Source organism: Aspergillus multicolor (assembly GCF_047715735.1).
Source record: "Aspergillus multicolor strain CBS 133.54 unplaced genomic scaffold BDW74scaffold_8, whole genome shotgun sequence".
Taxonomy (NCBI): domain Eukaryota; kingdom Fungi; phylum Ascomycota; class Eurotiomycetes; order Eurotiales; family Aspergillaceae; genus Aspergillus; species Aspergillus multicolor.
This window is the reverse complement of record NW_027395959.1, coordinates 262,382-282,951: the sequence shown is the minus strand read 5'-3', so window position 1 is coordinate 282,951 and position 20,570 is coordinate 262,382. Positions and strand designations below refer to the sequence as shown.

At 50.7% G+C, this 20,570-nt stretch overlaps 6 protein-coding genes across 6 annotated transcripts; 4 read left to right on the top strand and 2 right to left on the bottom strand.

The window, feature by feature from the left end:
- Positions 1-952: 952 nt before the first annotated feature.
- On the top strand, positions 953-2,440 carry BDW74DRAFT_176796 (pepsin-like aspartic protease; the record flags this gene model as incomplete). The annotated part of the gene is made up of 1 exon (XM_073728732.1): positions 953-2,440. The coding sequence occupies one exon, from the start codon at positions 953-955 to the stop codon at positions 2,438-2,440; it is 1,488 nt and encodes a 495-aa protein (XP_073585200.1).
- A 77-nt stretch (positions 2,441-2,517) lies between these two features.
- On the bottom strand, positions 2,518-4,036 carry BDW74DRAFT_133005 (L-lactate dehydrogenase). Its single transcript, XM_073722329.1, has 2 exons — positions 2,697-4,036; positions 2,518-2,642 (listed from the first exon to the last, which is right to left on the bottom strand). Exons 1-2 carry the CDS (start codon positions 3,925-3,927, stop codon positions 2,596-2,598), a joined length of 1,278 nt encoding a protein of 425 aa, XP_073585199.1. The 5' UTR covers positions 3,928-4,036; the 3' UTR covers positions 2,518-2,595.
- A 473-nt stretch (positions 4,037-4,509) lies between these two features.
- BDW74DRAFT_132996 (putative acyl-CoA thioester hydrolase) lies at positions 4,510-6,469 on the top strand. The gene is made up of 5 exons (XM_073722328.1): positions 4,510-5,087; positions 5,144-5,208; positions 5,263-5,559; positions 5,610-5,791; positions 5,844-6,469. The coding sequence occupies exons 1-5, from the start codon at positions 4,776-4,778 to the stop codon at positions 6,386-6,388; spliced, it is 1,401 nt and encodes a 466-aa protein (XP_073585198.1). The 5' UTR covers positions 4,510-4,775; the 3' UTR covers positions 6,389-6,469.
- Positions 6,470-6,606: 137 nt separating this feature from the next.
- Positions 6,607-7,413, top strand: BDW74DRAFT_176793 (AAA-ATPase Vps4-associated 1 family protein; the record flags this gene model as incomplete). The annotated part of the gene is made up of 4 exons (XM_073728731.1): positions 6,607-6,720; positions 6,806-7,087; positions 7,147-7,214; positions 7,299-7,413. 4 exons carry the CDS (start codon positions 6,607-6,609, stop codon positions 7,411-7,413), a joined length of 579 nt encoding a protein of 192 aa, XP_073585197.1.
- A 4,274-nt stretch (positions 7,414-11,687) lies between these two features.
- On the bottom strand, positions 11,688-12,911 carry dspC (dual specificity phosphatase YVH1; the record flags this gene model as incomplete). The annotated part of the gene is made up of 4 exons (XM_073728730.1): positions 11,688-12,087; positions 12,136-12,486; positions 12,597-12,806; positions 12,868-12,911. 4 exons carry the CDS (start codon positions 12,909-12,911, stop codon positions 11,688-11,690), a joined length of 1,005 nt encoding a protein of 334 aa, XP_073585196.1.
- Positions 12,912-17,329: 4,418 nt separating this feature from the next.
- On the top strand, positions 17,330-19,966 carry znfA (putative C2H2 finger domain protein). Its single transcript, XM_073722327.1, has 3 exons — positions 17,330-18,187; positions 18,262-19,368; positions 19,416-19,966. The coding sequence occupies exons 1-3, from the start codon at positions 17,721-17,723 to the stop codon at positions 19,864-19,866; spliced, it is 2,025 nt and encodes a 674-aa protein (XP_073585195.1). The 5' UTR covers positions 17,330-17,720; the 3' UTR covers positions 19,867-19,966.
- The last annotated feature ends 604 nt before the right edge of the window (positions 19,967-20,570 follow it).

Sequence of the window (20,570 nt, the reverse complement as noted above, 5' to 3'; positions counted from 1 at the left end):
CAGAAAGATTTAGATGAAGATGACGAACACGGCGGACACGCGTCGGCAGACATCTATAGGGAGGCATGATGAGTAACAATCGGAGGTAACTATCCGGAAGCTCTCAGTTCCTGTAATTGTTGTGATTGTTTTTTCTGCTTCTCAAAGGAAGAATGACTTATTGTTATGCAGCTGTATCCGGGATATAGTGGCAAAGTCTGTGGGGCGGCCGATCTTAAGAACCTCGCTGTTAACGTGAAACATCCAGACAAACAGGTGGTCTTTGCATCGATATCAGCTCGGCTCCTTGCATGCGATCGGCCTATATCAGAAATCTGAACTATTGATATCGAGAGAAATCAAATCATCGCCAGTATGCTCCCAGATGGCGAACTGCCTGTGATAAGGACACTCAGGGGTTCCTCCCAGCTCCACCCGCCGTGCTGAAAAGGGACCGATGGACCGAAGATCCCGGACTCCGTTCGCAAGCTAGTCTGTGAGCAACCAGTCAGATTGGATTCCTGCAGAGGCTAGACCTGACCTTGGCAGAGGTGTGGTATCATTGAGCGTTGCCAAAGGTTCGCTCGCTGTGCAACTCTGCAGCTCCCCATGGAGTTGGACTTGGACATCTTCAACCTCCTCCTTCTTCTTCACCCTCCATTCCGTTTCTCTCGTTGTTGATATTGTTTGCAGTTGTTTTCTTTACATTATAATCTAGACGCTTGCATCTGTGTCTCCTGTACAACATTTATCTCAGTTTTTTCCGTTTTGTTCTACCCTCGCTCTGTCTCTCCTTAAAGTCCTATTTCTATCGAGCTACCGCATAGTTCTGTCCTTCGCTATCCTAATTCTACTCTTCCTTGCTCGCCCTATCTGTACTGTCTGGATTGCATGCGAATAACTCGCCTATCCAGTCTGAACTCTCAATGATTCCTACTACCCACTTGTGCCTTTACTAGATCCGTGCTGGATCATGCGTCTCTCACAATGTCTTCTCTCTGCAGCGTTCCTCTACACCGGCGCCAACGCCTTTATTCCATACAGTTTTAAGATCGGCTTAAAGACCGGTGCCAGCGACAGTCCAGAGCGCCGGTTTGTACCGGTGAAGAAACTATCGGGCGATATAGCGGGCGAAACACAGCATGACGAAGCGGAGGACTCGAGCTCGGACGACGGCCTGTTGAGTTTGGATATCAAGACCCACGTCCGCCGTGATAACATCTACAAAGTCGTCCTAGCCGATAAACCCACGTCGGCAAATACAGTCGCCCTACACCAAGATGGACTCGATTACTCGTACTTCTCGACGGTGAATGTTGGAACACCCGGACAGCCGGTATGGATGATGCTGGATACGGGAGGTGCGAATACCTGGGTGTTCGGGGCAGATTGCACGTCTGATCCCTGTCAAATGCACAATACATTCGGCGACAACTCTTCCTCGACTGTTAAGACGACGTCGGATACATTCGAGGTGGGATACGGGTCGGGCAAAGTCAGTGGAAATCTCGTCACGGACCGCCTCAAGATCGCCGACATCAACGTGCAAATGACCTTTGGCCTGGCAACCAACGCGACGGACGACTTCAGAGATTATCCTATAGACGGGATTCTGGGTATGGGTCGGTCCAATGATACCTCGATGGGTGGCAGGCGAGCATTCATGGACCTTGTCGCTCAAGAAGGGGATCTCAAATCGAATATTGTCGGTTTCCACATGTCGCGCAACTCGGACGGAGAAAGGGATGGGACTGTCACCTTTGGCGGCGTGGATAAGACCAAGTTCAAGGGAGACATTTCGTACACTAAGGTTGCTGAATCAAGCATCCACTGGAGCATTCCGTTAGACGATGCGAGCGTCAACGGCAAAGCTTGCGGTCTCACCGGCAAGACCGCCATCATCGACACAGGAACATCGTACTCGCTTATTCCTCCCAGTGACGCAAAGACTATACACGCCCTTATTCCAGGCTCAAAGCAATTGTCAGACGAGAACTACCTTGTCCCCTGCGACTCGACTGCTAAGGTGCAGTTTACCTTCTCCGGTGTCAGCTACACCATGTCCCCAAAGGATTATATTGGCGCGAGTTTAGAGTCCGGCAATGGCTGTGTCTCTACCATCATCGCTCAGGCCGTATTCGGCGACGACGTCCTGATTCTCGGTGATACCTTCCTCAAAAATGTCTACAGTGTCTTCGACTACGACAATGACCGTATCGGCTTTGCCCAACTTCCGGGTTCTGCTTCACCTGCTACGACCACCACAACGGCGACAGTTGCCTCGCCGACAGATACATTCGCTACCGAAAGTTCCAACTCCGGCTCTACCAATTCATCCACTTCTACTTCTACGGACCCTACTTCGACTTCAGCCGAGTTCACCGGCACGGGAACAACTCTCCGGGTTTCTACTTATATTTGGCCTTTGGCCACTCTTCTCTTCTTGTCTTGTATTTATTAGCCACCTATGTGGGTTTACACCTTCGTTCTACATACCCTAGCCATCTCAAAATTTCATTACATATATCATTGTAATCTGATGACATGTTGACTCGTGGCGTTGTTCATACTAGCATATAAAATACGATGTTTTCATTCATGTCCTGATAGCATCACTCACAATACTCTATCCGGGATATACGTGTACGACTTCGGATATGATTCTGTGAGATGTTAGCCTCAATCTCTCTATGTCCCAAAGCCGGGAAAGAACTTACCAAGACTAGACCGGTCGAAGTCCTGCACATTCTTGAAGCCGCCCACGGCCATGAGGATATCAAAATCCGCCAGTAAGCTCTTCATGACGTGCCTGACCCCCTCCTCGCCCATAATACTCAACCCCCAGATCCAAAGCCTCCCCACAAACACAAACTTGGCACCCAGCGCCAGCGCCTTGCCAACATCACTCGCGCCTCGTACACCCGAGTCATACATGATATATAGCTGGTCCCCAACGGCATTGACGATATTCTCAAGTGCATCTAGAGACGCTATTGCGCCATCAACCTGCCGGCCAGCGTGGTTACTCACGACAATTCCATCAACGCCGTACTCAACACACTTCTTTGCGTCGGGGACAGACTGAATTCCCTTGATGACGAAGGGTCGGCCGCCGGATATCTCCTTCCACGTCTTGATCAGCCAGGGAATCTTCTCCCACGACCAGGCACGACCATGCCAGACAGAGTCGATCCATTTAGTTGACGCAGCCACGACGTCTTTCTCGGGGTCAATGTCCGCCTCGCGGCAGCGTTTCTGGAAGACCGGGTCGGTAAGACCAAGGTCTGCACCCATGCCGCGGTAGAAAGCGTAATTCGAGTTGGCGACGTCGCCGTGCCGCCAGCCGAGCTGCCATGTATCCGTCGTTAACATGCAGGCGTCGAACCCGCTGTTCCAGGCTCTCTTCAAGAGTGAAGTTGTGAGCTCGTCGTCGTGCGGCATGTACAGCTGGTAGAATCTGGGGTTGCCCTGGCCATTTGCCTCGCCGACTTTCTCGATAGACGAGCTTCCTGCTGTGCTGAGGCAGTATGGGAGGTTCAGTTCGCCGGCGACCTTTGCGACGGCAAGTTCGGCGGAGGGGTGGTAGATCTTGTTGATGCCGATGGGCGCGAACCCGATGGGTGCGGAGACCTTGTGTCCGAAGATTGTGGTTGTTGTATCGCGGAGGTTTGTGTCGACGAGCTGGTTGGGGATTATGCGGTGCCGGTAGAACGCTTGTCGGTTTGCGAGGTGTGTTGCTGAGAGGCCTGCGTTGGAGGAGGCGTAGAGCCAGCCTCCCTTGCTGAGAGTTTCTTTGGCGAGCTCTTCGAGTTTCGTGGGATCTATCGCGTATGGGTCAGTGATGGAGCTTGAGGGAATGGGGTTGTAAAAGGTGAAGTACCAGTGTTGAACGGGGCAGTCTTGCCCTCGTTGAGCTTCCAAAAGTTCTCGCGCTGGTAGAGGGCCCATTGGGGCGTTGTGCGTTTTTCAATGTTGGGGTTGTTAGGGTCGGACATTGTGTTCTCCTTTGTATCTCAATAGTATAACCTGAAGAGTAGTGATCTCGCCGTCTGTCGGCTTCTTTATATAGATTGAGATACCTGCTCGAGTGAGTGATGCTGTCGGCCGAGTCCTGCTTGATCTTCAGTAGAAGTGTTTCGGGGAGTCGGAATCTGGGCCATCTGGGTCATGCTATCAAATATGCCAACCCAAGTGGTTCCCTCTATGAATGATGTTTTCGGCCGACTGCTCGTGGATGACTTCATTTTGACGCATCCGCATCAGATCGACGCTGGCCAGTGGTGGAATTGGCCCTGATTCGGTAATCGATAGGGAGGCATTAAGCTTATGCTTAGCTTAGAGCTTAGCATTGCCTCTCATCCGAGTATTGTCGAGAAAGAATGCTCTGGGGGGTAGTAGTTTATGGTGATTGTCTTCAGAAGTATATATTGCCATGACGTCATTCTGCACATGGACGCATGCATTGGACTACCCGCCGGAGTAGAGCTCTGGACCCTGAACACTAGCTTGAGACTGAATCTAAGGCAGACCGATAGATAGTCAGCAATATAGAGAGGCAATGGAGCTCAAAACGAAACTAACTTCCTGACGGGATAGATCTTAGTCGGGCCCGACTTGTTCCGGGTGCAAGAAGCCGAGTCGGCAGCTGAAGCGGGAGTCCATCCTGAAGCCGAACGGTCACCTCTTCCTTCTCCAATCACAACAATTCCAATTTCATTACTAACAGCATATATTCATCTATACAGCTCAGTACATAGAGACACACTGCTGGGCTTAGTTGTTCGCAGAGCACCATCATGTTCAGCCTAAGCACACGCCGCGCCGTCGCCAGACGATCCAGCCGGCTCTGTCTAGCGACGACCAATGTGCCCAGATCTCAGCCGCACGCAGAGAGCTTAAAAGTGTCACAGCATCAAACATGTCGAGAGTTTCAATCTACGCCCTCTCAATCGGCGTTCCGCCCGACATGGATGCCTATGCGCGTCAAAACGCCATGGATTGAGGCCCTGAACAAGAGCCGGGAGCAACCGCAGTCGGGGCAAGAGGAGGCTCCTCGCGCGAAGCCGGACCTGACGCCGAAGAAGATGTCGGAAAGCTATTATAGCGCTGTTAGCTCTCTCTCTATTAAGATTGGAAACATTGTGGCTAACAACTTGCATGGCAGGTCCTTCCCCTGGCTCAGGATAAATGGCTTCTGGATACATATCTGAACGCCTCTGGACATATTAGGTTCGCGACTTACTATCCCTGTTTTGGCTCAAATTTTTGCTAACCTAATGGTAGACTGGGCTCGTTACTGATGGACCTTGATGCGCTTGCTGGTGTTATTGCCTACAGACACACCGGCGACTCAGTGACGACTGTGACTGCGGCCGTGGATCGAATCACCATTGAGCACCCACTGATGGAGATTTGTGACCTCGAGCTGAGCGGTCAGGTTACATACGCAACTGGAAGATCGAGTATGGAGGTTTCGCTGCAGGTTGCGAAGGTCCCTGCGCCTGGGGAAAAGACAAACCCGGAAGATGTTCTCATTACGTGCGCGTTTACTATGGTTTCGCTTGACCCTGCGACAAAAACGTGAGTATCACCCGTTTTCTGCAGATGGGCTATGCTTACCGATATGTTAGACCGGTGAATGTTGCGCCCCTGTTGATAGAAACCGACGAAGAGCGCGAACTGTTCAAGAAAGGGGAGAAGAACTATCAGGCCAAGAAGGCATTAAGAAAGAGGAGTCTACTCGAAAAAGCACCCGATGATGAGGAGAGTAACCTCATCCACTCCTTATGGACAAAAGAGATGTCATATCTGAGTAAGTCTAGCCAGACTAGAGGCTGTTGGTTATAAAGTACTAAGCGATATAGAATCACCCGAGAAACGTCCCCCCAACACGATCGACATGAGTGACGCAGTCCTCAAATCCGCTATGATTATGCAGCCACAAGACCGCAACCGCCACAACTTCATGATCTTCGGTGGATTCCTCCTCAAGCAAACCTTCGAGCTCGCGTTTTGCTGCGCGGCGTCCTTCTCTCATGCACGTCCCAACTTCATCTCCTTAGATCCAAGTACCTTCGAGAACCCTGTCCCCGTGGGAAGCGTGCTCTACCTCCGCGCCACCGTTGCCTACACCGAGCCTCTTGAGCGCGAACCAGGAAGCAAGAGCAAGTACACCAAGATTCAAGTGCGTGTGGACACCAAAGTGCGGGACGTGGAACATGGAACGAAGAAGTCCACGGGTATGTTCAACTACACATTCTTGGTTGAAGGGGACTTGCATGTCATGCCAAAGAGCTACGGCGAGTACATGGTTTGGACGGATGCTAGACGGCGCGCAAGGAACACCGATGAGGTGACGCCGGTAAAGGAACGAAGTGCACTGAGAGGCTTGGATAGTGTGACTGAGTAAGATATGTATAACATGAGCATTTTTGGTCGAACATAGAGACATTTATTCAATACTTTGATCTATACGTATTGCATTGAATCACATGACTGGGATATGTTTCTCCGCACTATCTCCACCATTTCTCCCTCAAGCCTCAACAATCCCGTTTTCAGTCGGTGTTTTGATATTTACTCTAGACTCGGCCTCATATTCAAGCACCGACAATAGACTTAGATAGAATGGCCACTCTCCCAAACATCTGGCACCTCCGCCGCGTGGCAGATACGGCCGCGAAAGCCTGCTTGATTTGCCACAAACCGTCGAGCAGTGTTCTGATAACACCGAACAACAAGGTAGGTTATGCAGGAGCAGCTCTTACTATCCCGTCGTTTCCGGTTCGATGCTTGGAAAGAGCTCTGGATCTAACATAACATGCAGGACTACTTCTACGTCTGCCCGGTGCATCTCAAAGACCGGCATTTCTGCTCGCCTATTATTGATGAAGCAGAAGAGGAGGCGAAGAAAAAGGCCGAGCTTATGGCGAAGGAGATCGAAAAGGTGAAGAAGGAGTATGAGGAGAAGCAGCAGCGCAAGAAGGAGAAGGACAAGGAAAAGAAGGACAAGGACAAGGACGATAAAGACAAGGACAAGGACAACGACAAGGATGGTTCGGGCAAGAAACCTGACGACGGAAAGGATCAAATGGAGCGGGATGATAAGGTATGTACCCTATTTCTCTTCTGTATTTTTCGACTGGGTCAATTTACTGACAGTGACAGATCGATGCTATCAAAAAACAAAACACGTCTACATCGGACGACTCGCCTCGGATTTTTGCTCTGCACAAGTATGGACCCCCATCCGGTCGATCCTAGTATGGCAGCAGTGCTAGTGGGCTGGGAGGGGCTACCTACTGACATTCATCGCTTAGAAACTTTTACCAAATGCGCATCGACCGAATGCGTAACATGGAAGCTGCCAAGCGCAACCGTCAACGGCTTCAAAACCCCTTGTTCTTCCCGTCCGTCCCGTCGGGGGGTCTGTGATTGCATCCAGCTTGGACTACCTCTGCATGAAGCGGAAGGTAGACGTGGCGTGGCGTGCATGACGACGCCAGGCGTTTCCGCGCAACCTACTTATGGTCCGAGTGGTGCTCAGGCGTGGATAGATACTGGACGGACGGAATTCCGTGCACGCCATCCTTGGGTTAGGGCTTGTTTTCTTTTAAGATTGTACAGGAAACAGGAATCTGTCTGGTCTGTGTAACCGCTTTCCGGAAGGTCCTACCTACATCCGTAATCAGCATGGATATGATCGATATGAGATGGTGCGGTGTGGGATGATAGGCGCACGAAGAGTCTTTGCGCGGGATAGGGCAAGGCTCGCTCACAGACATCGTATCCCCGCTCAGGTGGCTTAGACTCCGGCTACTTGCTCACTGCCGTCAGCGTCAGCGCAAGCTAGCAGTTTGCCTCACGCTCTACTGGCTTGGCCCTATAAGGCGTCCAAGGCAGTAAAACCCGGGGAGCTAGTCAGTAGGGCAGACACTCGAACCCTGTCTGGGTTGGAGGTTGGAGCTTTGATCCTTCGCGCGAAGGGCTACGGCAACGGAGCGAACTAGTCAACCATCAGAAGCCTGTTCAAAACGTCACGTCAGCAGTCAGCACTAATACCCCTCTAGCTCTGACATGTCGAGACCGAGATGAGACCACAAGACTTCCCCTCACATCCTCACATCCTCACGTCATACACATCCACATCTACGTCGCGCGACGGCAGTGTACGCGCATGCGCATCCATCAGCACTAGCACCGGTATAGTACTAGGTACGGAGTACTTTGCAGCCCCATCCACAAAGCCGCGGTCAGCGTTCGCTCAATGTTGCCCGAAACGGTCCCACCAGCAAAGCAGATAAGCACTAGTCTCAGGCAGGCAAATCCACGGTGAACATTACGATTTCAATGTCTGATATAACGTTTCGTCCGTCTGTTTGCCCCGCGAGCGCAATTCAGACCAAGGCATTTGATCCTAGTTCTGATCCTGACGCTGGATAGTGCTGACGGACGGACCGAGCTGTCCCTTGTCTCAGCCCTAGTGGTAGCCTTGCTGGGACTGGGATTCTAATTCCGGCCCTTGTCTGAGAGTACGACCCTAGACGATTCGATTTCCTGGAACAGTGCACGAAGCTCCCGTCAGATTTCCACTTTCAGGGCAATAGGGCGATAGGGCAACATCACCTGCATCACTAGCGCACTGCATACCTTATTTACGCAGCCTGCATGGATAGACAGCCCGCTCTAACAAGTTTCGACCGGAATACGGAGTACGAGTACGTCCTACGGAATGTGTCTATTCCGAACCTCAATCTGCAAGGAAGGAGCGAAGGAATTCCGTCCTGTTCCAGCCCGTCCGACTCGGCGGCCTGGACTAGGACTAGGTGAAGGACGGTAGGGCAGGGTAGCCTTGTCGGTGGATACTGCCAAAGTGGTAAACAGGAACATTTGATATATTAAATGGTTCTATCTTGAGTGATCCTATTAGCCGGAGCGTCTATTCCTGCGTCTGGGTAGTGGAATTTGAAACTCCTTTGCAAGAGTCTGTTTCCAGAATTCAACTCTAGTAGGTAGTAGTACTTTGCTAAACTAAGTACAGTATCTATGCAGCCAACCGGATTAGTGTTGATAGACGTGCTTAGATAGGAAAGTACATTCGTTCCCCAGCTGGAGGGCTGGAGCTAGTCGTTGCTCCTCGTCAGCCGGTTGATTCTCAAACGTCCCTGAAGAAACTCGGTCAGGGCTGGAATGATCCTACTGTAGTCGTCAAACTGAGGTCTGACTAGCAGATAAAGCTATTTTGACAAATACAGATGCACTGCGCGCTGAGTTCGTGCCTATAGATAGCTTGGAAGTGAGCAAGTACCACCTAGTTTACCAGGGCTAGGCTTGAGTTACTTAAGGTTTGGGTTACTCACGGCGCGCTGCAGTAGTGACATTCAAGGAAGCAGTGGGGCAAGAACAATCTGGGCAGTCCTTTCCAGCTCACTACTAACTCCCTGTACCACCAACAGAGCCTTGAGGGCTGTAGCACATGCGGCACTGGGGATTAGGGCAGGGCAGGGCAGCGCAGGGCGAATTAGTAATGGGTTCGATGAAGTGCGGGCCCTGTCTACCTAGTTGTCCTTTCCCAAAATATATGCATATGAAATCTATGCACGTAGACTATATGAATAGCATCTTCAAGACTCGGGCAGGATGTATCCGTGACTTGTCATTTATCCGAACAGACCGTCGCGTCTCTCCACTCTCATCCGGAAAAGCCACCGCCTGCTGCAGCAAACACTGTACCCGAAGGCAACCACATTTCCAAATTCCCAAACTTCCTAGTCTGCTACTTAGTACCTTGCACTCCACTGCAGGGATGGGGGCCGAACGGACCGGCCTGAACCCTGAAAGCTTAGCCTGGCTAATAATATGGAGCAAACGCTGCAACGGAACATTGAGCATTGAGGCAGTGCTAGGCTCCCTCGATTCAATTCAACCCCAACCAGATTGGTTTCCACCCTGCTATATCTAGATGAGAAGGTAGCTGACGACGACAATGCACTCAATCGTAGGCATCCATGTATTTAATGTCTCCTATCCAGTCGTTGTGCCGGGATGCCGGAGAGCTAGGTAACCGCCAATTCTAGTGAAAGAAGTGCTGGCTGGAGAGCCGACTGGCCGTGGATACACGATGCAGGTGTGATCTTCCGATTATGAGCAGGCTAGGTACCTGTAGCTGTGAAGACGCGGCTGAGGCAAAATGAAAGGGTATAGATTGAGTTTCCAAAAAGGATCGGAGGATCAATGTCCGGTGTGCCTTGGGCATCCATAAACAGTCAGTAGTAGCTTCACACGTACCAGAACAGAATGCAGTCTTCAGTACCACACTGTGAGTCGGAACCGTGACCTGATAAACTAAATTACTTGGTTTTTAGGAGGTCGCTAGTCAGAACCATGCCCATAACCCTCGTATGATGCCCGAGGCATACTTCGTACTTCGTATATGCAACCGTAGAAAATCAAGAATATTATTTTGCCAAGAACCACTTGATCATGCTTGCGTTGCTTACAGTCAGTCCCTGCACAGCAGGGTCTCGAGACTGGAGTCTCAGAGTTGGGCGTCATCATCATTGATGCACCTCGATATTATTATTCTTAGAGTGGCGGCTTTAAGATCCGGCCGCAATAGTCGATGGTAATAATCGACTGTCAGCTGTAGGCCAGATTGCCACGAGACGAGGACTGGTAATACCGGTATGTAATTGAAAAATACGGAAGGTGCCGAAATCCAGCAGCAGGGAGAATGTCAGCCCTGGGCGTTGAGTGGCTGCCGCTGGAGGGCGTTGCGTAAGAAGCAGTTTGCACAGCCCCCTTCCCGGCGCTAGTGATCCAGCCTAGCCGGGCCCCTGCGAGGTGGGGAGCACCGCTCTATTATTCTTCCGCCTCCGAACCGCCCATGCTGCAGATCCCCGAAATGCCTCGCTGTTCCTGACAAGCGCGGTCACTGCATTGGCCAGCACCGCTTAGTCATGCGGGGCGCCAGCCTCGTGGAACGGTTGTGGGGAACTGCCCTGGTTTCAGGTTTTGACCTTGAGTATGACATTGACGACCCGGCGCGCGAGTTCGACGTCGTCTTTGCTCTCCAGAGACCTTGACGGGTGCAACAGACGATTATATTTATGTCGGCGGCTGCCTGCATCACTATGCTATTGTAGGTTGGTTCGCATGCATTCAATCCTTGGACACCAGTAGGATTCGGGATTGAGCCGGTTGATCCGGTGATTGGATCTGGCAGCCTGCGACTTCCAAAACGCCAGCACATCAACACCAATCAATTCGCAAATAGGGTTTAAACGTGCAGGCATCGTCTTGGCGGCCTTTTGTACATGCTGTTCCGCGCACGCAAAGGCCTATGGGTCCATACGTAGCTTGATGTATTTTGTAGGCCATAGCGTTCTAGCCGATGAATTCATCAACCTCTTGCTGGAAGGCGTACTAAGTGGCGCTGTCGTCCATAGAAGGTTGTCAACGACCTTGAGAGCACGTGACGAGCAGTCACATATGCGTATCGGACCCTTGCTGCTAGGCTGTATCACTACAGCCGTGCCAGAAGCGGCCCCTCTGAATGCCATTGTGTAGAGCGTCGCGCTCAGACGGCGATGAGCTGGTTTGTAGGTTAAATAATTTCAGAGGTTGTGTTTCGCGGGATCCCTGGTCACCAACTGGTGTTACTTTCCCCTCGTGACTGATTCTGCAATGGTAGGTACTAGATCAGAGGCCTACCTTTCATTCTCAAGATAGGCACCAGAACCACCTATATTTGACCTCATGTTTGGTGGCAAGCGAATACCAGAAGATAGGCCTGGCCCGCGTCGGATGGTGACTGGCTCAGAGACGTCCACCCTTGCCCTAGCAAGACCAATTGCAGGCACAACCCAGTCGCCGCAGCTACATTGCATTCCCTGCCAGGCAAACTTTCCGATGTTAGAACCGCATGAGGCATTGGGACATGTAAGACGGCCCGACAAAGGTGCGTCTCCTGGGGTTTGGGGGAATAGACTCGGCCGCATCCATGTCAGAGGACTCATGAATATGTGAGCACACTCGGAAGCTATTGCGGCTTTGGCATCACTATGAGCTCCATGTGGGACAACGAACGGTGCGATCGCCAACTTTCGCCTGTCGGGGGTGAGTACGGTGACTGCAATTCAAGGTAGGAAAACGGACCTGCATTTGCGGCATTTTATCTCCGTTGCTGGAGTCGCAAGGTCTGCGCGTTGCTGCGGTTGTTCATCCTCAAATAAGACAGACTCCATCTCAGGAGCACGTCCACAGGCTACACTCTCTTCAACGTCTCGGCGGTAAAGCCAACGGCTATAAAGCTGGTGCGAAGTAACATCGTCAGGGCAACCCATCTGGTGGTAAGCATTGAGCTGCTCCATGAACCCCGGGTTGGGTTCACATAAAGGCCGGGATTCCCTGAGAAGAGCAAGCGCAGATTGCGGTGTCAAGACACCCCGCTGGCGCCGAAGGAGATATGCAATGCAGACAGTTGCTGAGCGAGATTTGCCCATTGCACTAGAAGCCGTTAGTGACCATGAAAACGGCGCGATGTAAAATTGACGCGGTAGTTGGCATATTTCGATGAGATCTAGCCCAAACAAGGAGGTACTAACCAATGGACTAACACGCTGCCACCCGCATCCAAGCCAGACTGGATGAACTTAATGGCAGATGGGAAATGTTCGAGTAAATTTTCATCTTCGAGATCATCTACCTCGATATGGTGATGTTGGTAGCCTGAGAAGGTATCGTCTGATTGTTGTAATCGTATCACTGAAAGGACATGGGTGACATTAGCTCGAGCTAAGGCAGCCTTGTTCTTCAGCGAGAAGATGCTACAGATATGCGTCGTCAGTATTTATACCCCGTCCTAATAGGTAACTTTGCAGTACCCACCCTCCGACGTAAATGTTATGACCAGGAACCTTGTTCATAGCCATCGCGGGTTGGATGCGACGAAGGCTTCGTGTAAACTTCCTGGAGGAATCTGGGAGAAAGGATGAAAGCACAGGTATTGTGTTATAGCAACGTGAGAGGTTTTAGGGTTGGGACAAAGTGTCTGATAATTCTCGACTCCTGCGTCTCGACTTAGTTACGAGCCTTGAAGTTGATATTCAGCGCCCGTGCCAAGAATTATTGAGGCGAATGATGGCGCCCAAGCCAGCCAAGGGGTCAAGCTGAAATGAGAAGGTAGGGCCCAGGGCAAGGGCAAGGGCTAAGATCAGGTGATCTTACCCCGCACTTGCCTGGATTGACTCGTCAGTTACAGTATCCTTTTGTCCCACAGTTCCGCGTTTTTATCGCCATTCAACGTTATCATCAGAGCACTCATGATTGCATCATGCTTCAAGATTTAATCCGGAGGCTTCTCACTCTTCAGATATCTCGGTCGTGGAAATTGGGCTTCGTAAGATCAGTCGTGAACATTTTGATTAAAGCTCGGGCTTGATCCCCAGCACTAGCGAGTCAGACACAATCAACGATCATCAATCAAAGACACCGGGCGGAAGAGGTCGTCGGACATTCGGACATCTGGATGGCGGCCCGTCACTAATTTCCCGTAAGAGGTCTGCTACAGGAAGCCCTGCAGGAAGGACATCCATGGTGATCACCTCAGTCTGTTATTGACTTCATTACCGCCAAGGCTGTAGAAGCCGGTTTCAGAATTGGACTTGTTGCGAACATGCATGAGTCCGTACGACTTCATCCCTTCAGTTGGTCCTTGGAGGATTAGATGTGGTTCTCGCCTTGTCAAGTCATCACAGCTGTCGTCATCCTCAATATGTGTCCGAATTGTACAACAGATATTGCTGCGGCAATAACATTAACACCATCAACCAGCAACAGATATGCAGCTGCAGTGCATTTACCTTACAGGCTTACTCCATACGAAGTACGCGCTTCTTGACGCTAGGGCCAGGTAGTCGGTGGCCAAGTAATTTCCAGTCCCCTTGGTCCCAATCAAAACGCTTATTTTAGTACGAGGTAAATAATGCTTGGTCTCTCCGCATAGTTAAAGTGCCGCTATCAGTACTGGCGATGTTACGGACCAAGCGACCGCAAATCGGCTTTTATTACAGTTTCTACAGTTCTACTATGGCAAAGAAGCTGGAAGCGCTCTGGTAGATCCCCATTGCTACAGAGAACATCGACAACGGAATGCGACCATAACATGCACTGAGACAGCGGCCAATCGAAGCGGTGCACGGAACTTCCTGCAGCCCATTAAGGCTGACGAAATTTATGGTCAGTGGAAGCCCGAAGTAGCGGCAAACCTTGCTTGAGGTAAGACCAATAGCACTGAACCTTTATCATTGCTTTTTCTCCTCATTTAAGTTAGCTACGGGTGCTGATTACGGCATAGTTGCCAAACAGCATTCTTCCTAATGATTATGTCTCGTGAGCTCTGACTCTTGAGTAGCAGCTATTCACTTCGCAAATCCTCAGCATCAATTCTGCGTGCTCGATTGCTCAGAAAGCATCGGCAGCCTACGGCGGTCCCAATCCTCGTTCCAGGGGTGAGGAGCATTGTGAAATCATCACCTCATGCATTGAACCAATAGCCAAGCGGAGGATAGCCCTGGTACCACATTTTGCCTCGCGGAGAAGAGGAGGCTGCCCAGCTCCGCGAGCGACTGGATTGCCTCCTGCTCCCCTTTTATTCCTTCGGCGTCAGCTCCATGCTGGAATGCCGAGACAAACAGATGGGAGACGCAAGCCTTGTTCTTGGCATCTCGACTGAATCATGGCCGACACGAAGCTGAAGCGTATACCTTGGCTCGTACGCTGTACAGTAGTGTACCAGTGCAGTGTGTCAGAAATACAAGCGGTGCTGGACAGCTCGTATGAAAATTACCAGGGGTACCTGAATTAATTCAGGGTTCCAGAATGGTTGCTTTTGACTGGATGGACAGCGATGTCCAAGAATCTCCCAAGGCCTCGGGAGAGCGAAGCGTGTCCTAAGTTCTTCTCTGACCCACCCCTGGATAGTGCAGAAGCTGTACTTTTGCAACTAGTGGTTCCACCAGGCCCTCTAGATACATGCACTGCCACAGTGCTGTCGTTTGGCACTTCATTTCTTGCGCTTTGGACTGGAAAAAGGCTCTTTTCTTTTCCCCTGCCTGACAAATACAGAATCGCGACTGAGTGACCGAGCAGCCCTTCTATCAATACAACTATCGGCCCTGGAACAGCCTGATATCCTCGCAGGGCCCGTTGTCGTCATATCAAGTTTGCAGCGGAGTGGTACGACGACTCGACTATTCTGACTGCATTTCGCAGTGGTAGAGTCTGGCACTGATCTTGCTTCATCCACTTTAGCCACTGGTGGACCACTATCTCTTGCAGCTCCCAGATTTCTCAGTCCAAATTCATCCTTTAAGTTGCTTCCCTCTCCGGTATGGTGTCCTTGGACCACGAATGATGCTCCTACGGAGTAGTCTTGGATTCTTATGGGACAATACGGGTCCCGCGGAGACGAATCAAGCGAAGGCCTGGCAGGCTGCCAGGTTCTCCCATGGAACGTCTTATAAGTCCTTAATATGTCGACGTATATTATTGCCTGCGGAGTATGGATACGGAATTTCATATTGTTAGAGCCGGCGCCGGTACAGATGCCCGGACGGCGGATGGAGTGGGATCTCAACCACTCAAGCACTAAGCGCTAAATCGACCACGTCTGATACTAAAAAAGTGCAGTTCCCCATTATTGCCCAACCTCCAAAACAATGCACTTTATATCAACTAGACTAAGGGGGCCGTTTCTTCCAGTGTTCGTCTTTCCCGTAGGATTATCGTCTCTAACGATGAACTCCTGACTATCGGAGTATGAAAATTGAAACCCTCTGGTCGCAGACTGGAGCAAGAATACTATGGAGACGAATGGCACCCAATCAGAAGCATGCCATCTTACAGCACTGCCTCAATCTTGGAGCTAACCCGTTTTGCACACCTCACCGCTCTCAATCTGGATATCCGACATCCAGCTCATGGAGGACACAAAAATGTGGTGGCGTCCGCCTTTGTAAGGCTGAATGAGTCTCTGCTCAAAATCTCAGCCTTCGTGCTGCGAATGTATGCAATTCTAGGAGGCTTTTGGTAGTCCTCCCCACGTTTGCATGCCCTGCCTCGCGAACGACCGGGCAAGTACATACAGAACTGTACGACCATGCAGGCATTCAGCCTGGAGAATATTACGTCGAGTATGGATCATCCGGAGAACCGCATCCAACTGCTCGCAGTCCTCGGGCACCATATACTTTAACATGCGGTGGACTAGAGCAACCCCTATTAATCGACTTGTACAAAGATAGCAGCCTAGCATTGCTATTTCAAGGCAGCAGTGCTCGCCCTTTGGTATACCGACGTACTCTTGGAGGCGAAGACGGTAATGAGGTCCCCGGACTACAAAAGAGGAAGGTATGTCATGAGAGATGGCTTTAGATGGTTCTTTGCATAGTCTGGGAGATCGAAGAGTCAACTGCAGTGACGTTCATGGCTCCATGACTCCATGATTGACTCGCGCTTGCCCACTGTCGCTGAACTGACAGTGAATGGGAGAGGGTCAGGATAGCCTTCAAGGTGTGTAATCTGCGTAATTTCTGTAATCTATGCGATAATTTGCAATTCCGGGAGAGAGAGGACAAGGCACGCTACCAACTAACTCCAGATCTTCAAATACGAAAGAGTATCATCCATTCTTAATTGATTCTTTCCCTCCCTCCAGACTCCTCTCCTCCAGTCCGGCTTCCTGCAACCTGAATCCTGTCGCACTCGACTCAACTCAACTCAACTCCAGTCCCAGCTGCTCTGCTGTTCATCCCATCCCTGCCCGGTTCGAGGAGTGAAGAAGCAGGAAAACCAGGAAAGAAAAGGGCACCTTTCTGACTGTCGATAATAGTCGATTCCAATATCGCCGTCCACTTCCAGCCTTGTAGGGACCAATAAGGCCGTGGGTTGCACCACCATCGCCCTACGCTCTGTACAGTACTTCCACCCTCGCACTTACTCGGTCTTCTCCGTCCGTCCTCTCATCTTTGTCTTTATCGTCATCCATGGTTTCTCCCTTCTTCTCCCCTTCGGTCACTGCCACTCTGTGCATTTGACACGTGCCTCCTCCCTCCCACTCGTTCCTTGAGGTTATTTCCGCACCTGAATCCCGCTGCAGCTTCTCCGAACGGACGAGAGCTCTCGACGGTCTTGTGCCAATAAAATCCCTCCGCAGCGACGGTGCAGATTGATCATTGCAGACACAGCCTTAGGCCATTTCCTGTGTCCACCGACAACCACTGTTCGCAAACAATTCCTCAGCATGTCCAGTCAATCTTACGCTCCTGCTGTCCTCCGTCGCCAATAACTTGCCGCTGTCGGCAAGCTCCTCGACTGCTGACAGCTGAATGGGATAACTTGAGACATTCCTTTGCCCGCAGCTACTTTGCCTCTGAGCTCGCCACCACGACCTTATTCCGGTCCCATCTATTTATCGACCCTTGAGTAGCCATTTAGGCGCTTGCTTTATTCGTTCGAGCCACTGCCTTGTATAGACCGGGGTTCTAGAAGCGGGATCTTCTACCACCCTGTTGCACCTGGCTCTGTTCATTCTATCTCATCTGTATAGAACATCCAATTTCGCACGATCTGAAGTCGCTCCTTTAGATTGTCTTTCAATCCCGATTCGTGCTTTTTCTTGAACTCGGTATTGCTCGGCCCATTATCGATGAGTAACCCTAGGGTGCCTTTACTTCTGTACGATGGACTTTCCACGACTTTCGCCCCCTTCGATTAACATCAACGACTTCAACAGCAATCATATGCCTACCGCGAGAGCCATGCCCGGACATTCATTTCCTTCGCAAGGCCCAGTACCAATCCGAACAAACACAATGACGAATTTTGCGCCGCCACCATTACCACCACCTCCACGGATCAGTGATCTAGAGAATGGGTACGATGCGGGTTGGATACACGCAAATGCCAGACCCCCTCCCGGGTCTACGAAACTTGCGCCTATTAACCCTAACTCAAGTCTGTTTGGCGACCACCGTCGCCCAGAGTATCCCTTGCCTCGCCCTGACCCGATGGTGCTGGATGAATTAAATGGCAGACAAAGCGGTCTACCTTCTGTGAGGAGCCCTGAAGCGCATATTAAAATCGAACCACCTCCGCCTGCCGATGACGGCTTCCGAAACTCAGTCTCAATGGGCAATCCGGGACCTTTGTAAGTGCTCATCTCATCAATCGCGGTTGTTGAAGGCTCCCATACGGACGGCTAAGAACTAACTTCCTGAACAGTCTCAAAGGCGAACATGACTTCTCCCGACGAAGCGTCAAGGACTCATCACATGCTTATGACCAACATCTTCTTTCCAAGATCGGAAAACCAGTCTCCCCGCGCCAGTCGGTCAGCATGGGAACAGATAATAGAGGCTCCTTGTCAACTCTCCCAATACCATCAAAGGGTTTCTCAAGTCTGCCTTCACCAGCTGGCTCCGATGTACCCTCTCTCGACGTACGGTGGTCTGGCGGTTCTCAGTCTGGCGGAATTTCCCCAAACACCAAAGTGGCATGGAGGGATTACATTGGGCGTCGAAGCCCAAGCGTCGAAAGCAACGCGCCCTCCTCTACTATGGACTACGAACATCACTCCCCGTTCTCCCGCGATGGTCGCCGTAGAGGCGGTACTACGCCGCAGTATGATGACCTATCCAGCCTTCCAAGCCGATCGAACCGAGGGAGTTACGATCAGAGCGTTGTTTCGGATATGGAAGGTGAATTTTCGACAGACGAATCAATGCCGTCCCGGTTATTCAGCGTCCGCGAGGCGACTCCGCCGTACCTAGAAGCCACTCGATCCGGCACGAAACGAAGGGCTTCGTCCCCACCTCGCGAGCCTATAGGCAACGATAAGCATGCACTTCACACCACAACAAGCAACGGCGATCTTTCTCAGCGGAGAACCACCGGGCATCCTTACACCAATAATCTATCGGTAAATAACGGCTACACCCATAGTTATGGAAGTTTATCGGCCGCTTCATCCGTGAGCATGCGGACCACCGCGTCATATTCTTCAGCTGCCCCCTCTATAGGCAGCAGCATTACTACTGTGTCGACATACGACCGTTCACCCACAGGACTGTCTCCAAAATCTGATCTCGACGCTTTTCATGAAAAGATGATAAACTCCGGCCCGACTGCAGGGTTGTCTGCTCAAGTGGCTACACAACCCTTACAGGACAACGGCTCTCTTGACGCTTCTAACTCAAATCCTTCACGGAAGATGTCGTTCCAGTCGAATCTCAGTGTCCCTAGGCCGTCGACGACTAAAATTGGTGGACTTTACATCTGTGACTGCTGCCCTAAGAAGCCCAAAAAGTTCGACAGTCCTGAAGAACTCCGGTTAGTCTCTATCTATCCATTGAAATATCACAGCCTAACTTGAGCAGTTCCCATGCATTGGAGAAACAGTACTCTTGTTTGTACTGCAATAACCGATTCAAGAACAAGAACGAAGCTGAGCGCCACCAAAATTCCCTTCACCTGCGACGCCATTCTTGGTCCTGCGCTGCGCTACCTGGGTATCAAGCAGCATTTCACCCGTCACCGTCTTCAACACAACCCGGCTCAAGCGCTGCTTCTCACGATAGCTGCGGGTATTGCGGCGAAGAGTTCACAAATTATCCGCAACCAGATTGGGACTCGCGGTTCGAGCATCTCACTACCATCCACAAGTTCGGAGAATGCAACAACTCGAAGAAATTCTTCCGCGCGGACCATTTCCGGCAGCACCTCAAGCACAGTCATGCGGGGACCAGTGGGAAATGGACCAATATCTTGGAAAATGCATGCATGAAAGAAGAAGCTCCCCCTGTGCCCATCAACGCACCCTCGAACTAAGATCGATGATGTTATTCGGATCAGACTACCTTACTCCATGGAAACGAAAACACACCTCACCCTCAATTCGCCTTTCTTACTGAATCTGTACCTGAATCTTACTTTTACTCTTCTTTATTTACATACCCGTTTTATGACACCGGGGGCTCGAGTTTAGACGTACGGAACCAGGTACCGATACATAAGACTTGAAAAGACAGATGTTCTTCAAGAGCACGAAACGTTTCACAGAAAACTACATCTCCAATTTACGCGACATGACCTACTTCCCTTATCTCATCTCTTCTCCCCATTCCTACACATTTATTCACCTACTTTCATATTATTGGAGCGCTTTCTTCCAAACTGGAGTCTGGGAAACTTGAGATTTTGTCTTGATTTTGTTTTTACTATTATCTTTTTTGGGTTTGGGTTGGAAACAGCAACAATGGCAACGGGTGCGCGTCAGGTTGGGTAAAAAATGAGGCTATCGGGTACTTTCTGTTTCTTCTCTTGGTCGGATGGTTTACTCGTTGGGTCGGGATGTTATCTATCATTGTGGGCTAGGTGATCTGCATGTACATAGACGGAAGATGAAGAAGAGAGCGGGTGGCCGATTTCCCATACCAAGTCACGGGACTCAACCTTCATGATACAAATATACAAGCAAACAAAAAGAGTTATAAAGCTGTGCTTATATTTCATTTCACTAGAAACTAGCAGAG

What these genes read in the sequence shown, in the direction of transcription:
- BDW74DRAFT_133005 (XM_073722329.1), bottom strand. Translation starts at nt 3,927, where the DNA reads ATGGGCCCTCTACCAGCGCGAGAACTTTTGGAAGCTCAACGAGGGCAA. An exon ending in CTTCGACCGGTCTAGTCTTG is followed by an intron (nt 2,643 to 2,696) that starts GTAAGTTCTTTC and finishes AACATCTCACAG; the next exon opens with AATCATATCCGAAGTCGTAC.
- znfA (XM_073722327.1), top strand. Translation starts at nt 17,721, where the DNA reads ATGGACTTTCCACGACTTTCGCCCCCTTCGATTAACATCAACGACTTC. An exon ending in ATGGGCAATCCGGGACCTTT is followed by an intron (nt 18,188 to 18,261) that starts GTAAGTGCTCAT and finishes CTTCCTGAACAG; the next exon opens with TCTCAAAGGCGAACATGACT. An exon ending in GACAGTCCTGAAGAACTCCG is followed by an intron (nt 19,369 to 19,415) that starts GTTAGTCTCTAT and finishes TAACTTGAGCAG; the next exon opens with TTCCCATGCATTGGAGAAAC.
- BDW74DRAFT_132996 (XM_073722328.1), top strand. Translation starts at nt 4,776, where the DNA reads ATGTTCAGCCTAAGCACACGCCGCGCCGTCGCCAGACGATCCAGCCGG. An exon ending in CGGAAAGCTATTATAGCGCT is followed by an intron (nt 5,088 to 5,143) that starts GTTAGCTCTCTC and finishes CTTGCATGGCAG; the next exon opens with GTCCTTCCCCTGGCTCAGGA. An exon ending in CTTGACCCTGCGACAAAAAC is followed by an intron (nt 5,560 to 5,609) that starts GTGAGTATCACC and finishes CCGATATGTTAG; the next exon opens with ACCGGTGAATGTTGCGCCCC.